A 4,250-nucleotide genomic window follows, 5' to 3' on the forward strand; every position below is an offset into this window, starting at 1 on the left:
GGGGGACAGGGTTTCTCAGCAGCTATGGAGACAGTCCTGGAACTCGCTGTGGAGACCAGGCTGGCCTCGAGCTTGCAGAGATCTGCCTGCCTCTTCTTCCTAAGTGTGGGATTAAAGGTCTGCGCCACCACCACCCAGCTTCTACATTTCTTGTATCTTTTTAATTTTGATGACACAAACATGGCTGAGACTACTTTTTAGACTTCTGCTTTACCAGGGTGTAAGAAGAAATACTATAGCTGGGCATGGTACTCACACCTTTAATCCTAGCACTCAGGAAACAGAGGCAGGAAGACTTCTGAGTTTGAGGCCAGCCTGGTCTATAGAGCAAGTTCCAGGCCTGCCAGGGCTACACAATGAGATCCTCTCTAAACAAACAAGCAAAAGAAAGAAAAGCTGTACTTACTTCCAGGGGGATCCGTTGAACTTTTCCTTTCTGTCTACTATCAGTGCTACATTCTAGCATTAACTTTCCAACTGGAATTCTCTCCCAAGTAAAACAGCAGTGTCTAACATTTCCAGAGCCACAGCTCCCAATGACAGAATGTTTAACAAACGTGTGACTTAAAATCCAGGAAGAGTACACAATACACTGGTGTGAACCAAGCACTTGGGAAAAACTGAACAGGAATAGGAAAAAGAGCTACATTTTGGACAGTGTATTTTCAGCACAGACGCGGGGGTGGGGCCCAGCAGCACTGTACTCGCGAAAGGACAGCTCTGGACTCAACTACCCAAGAGCAGCACACCCAGACTCAGGGCTGCAGAGAAAGCAGGATTTGCTTCCTGAGAAGCTGGTGATGTACAGAACTGGAGACGGAACAAATAAAAACGTCCTATATAAAGGAGTGCACTGGAAGACAAGCACATAGCACTTGCCTGCTATGTGTTACTGCACTACTTGGGAAGGAAGCCAGGAAGACCCTAAGTTCAAGACCCACCTCTACCACAAAGTAACTTATAAGCCAGCCAGCCTGAGCTCCATGATGAGAACTTGTTTGAAACAAGCAAAAAGAAGTTGCGAGGGAGAGGTGCAGGCAATGTAGGAACAGAGAGTGCAGTAAAGCTACAACAAGTATTGGAAGCCCCGGTAACATTTCAGGAAACTCTAAGGTAGGGCTAGCAAACTGTAGCCAGCAGGCCTAATCGGAACACCTGTCGGTAGCTTGAGCGCGCATACTAAGATTTACAGGTGAATATGTTACCAGTTTGACGACAGAACACTAACTGCCAAGTCTAAATTCTTTCATCAACAGACCAATGTACCTCATTTATTATGATTTGTGGATTTTCTCTTGTTGACCAAGTATCCACGCTATCCTTGACTTTGTCTTTAGGCCTGAACAAACCCAAGCTATTTACTAATGGAGCCACTTACAGAAAGTGTGCCAACCCCTGCCCTCTTGAAACTCATAAAGTAGGTCAGTTGGAAGCACTAGACACTAAAAAGGAAGGACCTAAGCCAATTCGATCAGTAAATCATAAATGACTGATCTTCTTGAGTAGGAAGAGCTGTTCGCTAGCTAAATTGAAGTTTGTGCAGTAACGTAAAAGAAGCAAACCTGTCAGTCACAACGAGGGAATCAAATTGTGTCCCACCCCACCTGCTCACCTGCTTCCGGGAGAGCTGGCGCCCAGGAGAAGCTCCCTCTCGGCCTCGCTTCCCAGGCTCGCCATAATGACAGCCCACACCACGCCAACTCTCGCGACACTTGCTTCTTCTCCTTGGCCCGAGCTGTCAAACACCGCCGCAACTGCGCTTGTGCCCGACGGGGCGGAAGTGGACCGGCAGTGCGTGGGTTAAAGCGCGGCCTGGGCCTCGCGGGAGCCTGATTCAGTTGGCGGCGGTGGCCATGGTGGTGCAAGCCGGAAATGGGAGGAGGAGCCAGAACCGCCCGCTCGGGGCGGGTCCTGAGGGAGCCCCGCCCCGCGCTCGTCTTCCTTGCCCGCCGTGCTGGCAGCGAGCCGGCTGCTGGGTACCTGGGAAGATCTGCTTTTGATTGTCTAAGCTGAGGAGAAAGTCCGGTCCCTAGAGCGCGGAGAGCTGGCGGTGCCAGGCGCCTCGGCGGACTCCCCTTCAAGTGTACGTCTGCAGTGGCCCGTAAGTAGCAGCCGGTGCGCTCCCGACTTCTGCTGTGTACGTGCCGGGCAGCATGAGCGCAGCCGGGTCCTGGTCCTAGGGAGGGCATTAGCGGCCCCTGTCCTCCCCTGCCGGCCCCTGGCTCCTCACCTGAGGGGTCTGAGGGACCCGACTGAGGTGGCAGCCAGCTACTGCTGCGTCGCTGGCTCCCGGTCCCTCGAGCCTCAGCTTCGCCCAAATGTCTTCAGCAGAGCCTGCTTAGCGCCCACCGGCTGCTTTCACCATCAGGAGCAAGGATATTCACCAGATGCTGTTTACTTCCTGCCATGGGACTTCTCGGTAATAGGTGCCAGAAATCATTGCGTGTCACGATGTTTGCCTGCTCTAGATAACATCGTCATGTGATTTCACCTGATCACCTCTATCCTAGGAGATGTGTAAAGCGGAAACACTTCTACTTTACCTCGACCTGAGGTCGAGATAAGTTACCTGGAATCTCGATGGGGAGGTGACAGAGTTGGGACCCAGTCTCAGTTGTTTTCATTAGTGTGAGCGCTCAGCGTTTGTCCTGCCTCATATGAGCTCTCTGTTGTGTGGGGTTGCCATCACCCCACCTCTGATCGTTCGCTTGTCATCATCTCGTGCATAGCCAATCAGGCCTATCCCACTAGAGAACGGCTAAATTTGAAAAGTGTCTTCTGCTAATTGTCTTCCGAACCCAGCTCTGGTTTATTAGATTCTTGCTCGTTCTCAGTCTTGCCGATTCCTTTATAGTAACAAAAACATGCAGCTTCTTCTGATTGGTTACAAGAGTATAGACGGGTAGAAAATGAAGCATTTTCCAACCATGGTACTGCTTCCTGAGTCACGGTTATCTTTTCTAATCCCGAGGCTGACACAATTTGTGGCGCATATATAGCGGAAGAAGAAAATGTTAACTAGGCTGCCACCAAGCAGAATGTGCTGTGCATGTTAAAGGAATGCTTATTCGGTTCCCATCTTTCATCCCTACAGTAAGGAAGAGAGGGATTGATTGTCCAAGTAGACAGAAGCGAAAGGCAGCGGGAATAGGTAGGGTTGCACAATTAACCAACAATGGCTTGACTTCAAGAAACAGTTTCTCTGAGGGCAAAACCTGTGCTCTTTACTGCCAGATTTCCTCTAAACAGAACACCAATAAGACTATCTTCTCATATTTCTTAATATCAATACAAGCTTTCAGTGTTTGTTCAATTGAAATAACGTGTTGCTATTTATTAGTCCAAATGTACGTTCCCACTTTGAGGTTGAGGCGGCTCGCTCAAGGTCAGACAGCTAGTGGAAGAACCAGCTCTTTCCACTAAGGCCTCCAAGTGATGACTTCAGACCACAGAAACCCATGCAGTGAGTGTATAAACAACTCCCGAAATCGACTCCTGTGTCTCCATCCTCAGTAGCAGTCAGAGCAGACACGGGGAAGACAACTGTGGGTTTTTTTAATACTCCACCAAAAAGAGAAGCAAAATTTTAACAGAATAAATAAATCCCACGCTGAATGTGTTACTCAAAGCTGTGGGAATTGTTCAGTATTCTCTTTTCCCTCATTTTCTTTTTCGGTGTTGCTAGAGATTGAACTAAACCTTGCAAATACTCTATAGGAAAGCTATCAACCAAGCTATATACCCAAACCCTGGCTGGGTTTTCTTGAATGATGGTTAAGAATAGATAGTTACCTCTCTCCCAAATACAGTGTAAGGGTAAAAGTGCTTAGGTTAGTTGCCAAAGAGTAGTCAATTTTAACAGCGTTGAATTTTTGTGATTTGAAAGTGTGAAATGGAGGGCTGAGAGATCGGTCTGAGGTTAAAAGCACTTGTTGCTCTTGCAGAGGATCAAAATTTAATCCAGTTCTAAGGTATCTGATACCCTCTCCAGACCTCAACAGACACCAGGCACATACAAGGTTCATATACATACATGCAGGCTCTGATATGTATAAAATAAATTTTAAAAAATATGAAATGAAAATTAAGTCTCTCGTGGGAGAACGAAAAGGAAGTTATTATATATGGTAGATTGAAAATTACATTTAAAATTTTTAATTTTTGTGCAAATTGTGCACATGTGAGAATGTCAGAAGACAGCTTGCAGAAATGGATTTCTGTAGAAAGAAAAAGTAATGTTTGTTTAAATA

General features: G+C 47.3%; 2 protein-coding genes across 2 annotated transcripts in view; one reads left to right on the top strand and one right to left on the bottom strand.

The window, feature by feature from the left end:
* Mfsd8 (major facilitator superfamily domain containing 8) overlaps window positions 1-1,853 on the bottom strand; it is a 52,280-nt gene extending 50,427 nt beyond the window's left edge. The window contains exon 1 of the mRNA XM_026782847.1: window positions 1,613-1,853. Within this exon, the coding sequence (XP_026638648.1) occupies window positions 1,613-1,677 (65 nt within the window). The 5' untranslated portion in view covers window positions 1,678-1,853. The remainder of the gene's footprint in view (window positions 1-1,612) is intronic.
* Window positions 1,854-1,941: 88 nt separating this feature from the next.
* The window catches only part of Abhd18 (abhydrolase domain containing 18), a 40,663-nt gene continuing 38,354 nt past the window's right edge, over window positions 1,942-4,250 (top strand). The window contains exon 1 of the mRNA XM_026782856.1: window positions 1,942-2,101. The gene's annotated coding sequence lies outside the window, so the exon portion shown is untranslated. The remainder of the gene's footprint in view (window positions 2,102-4,250) is intronic.

Source organism: Microtus ochrogaster, chromosome 1, assembly GCF_000317375.1.
Source record: "Microtus ochrogaster isolate Prairie Vole_2 chromosome 1, MicOch1.0, whole genome shotgun sequence".
Classification (NCBI taxonomy): domain Eukaryota; kingdom Metazoa; phylum Chordata; class Mammalia; order Rodentia; family Cricetidae; genus Microtus; species Microtus ochrogaster.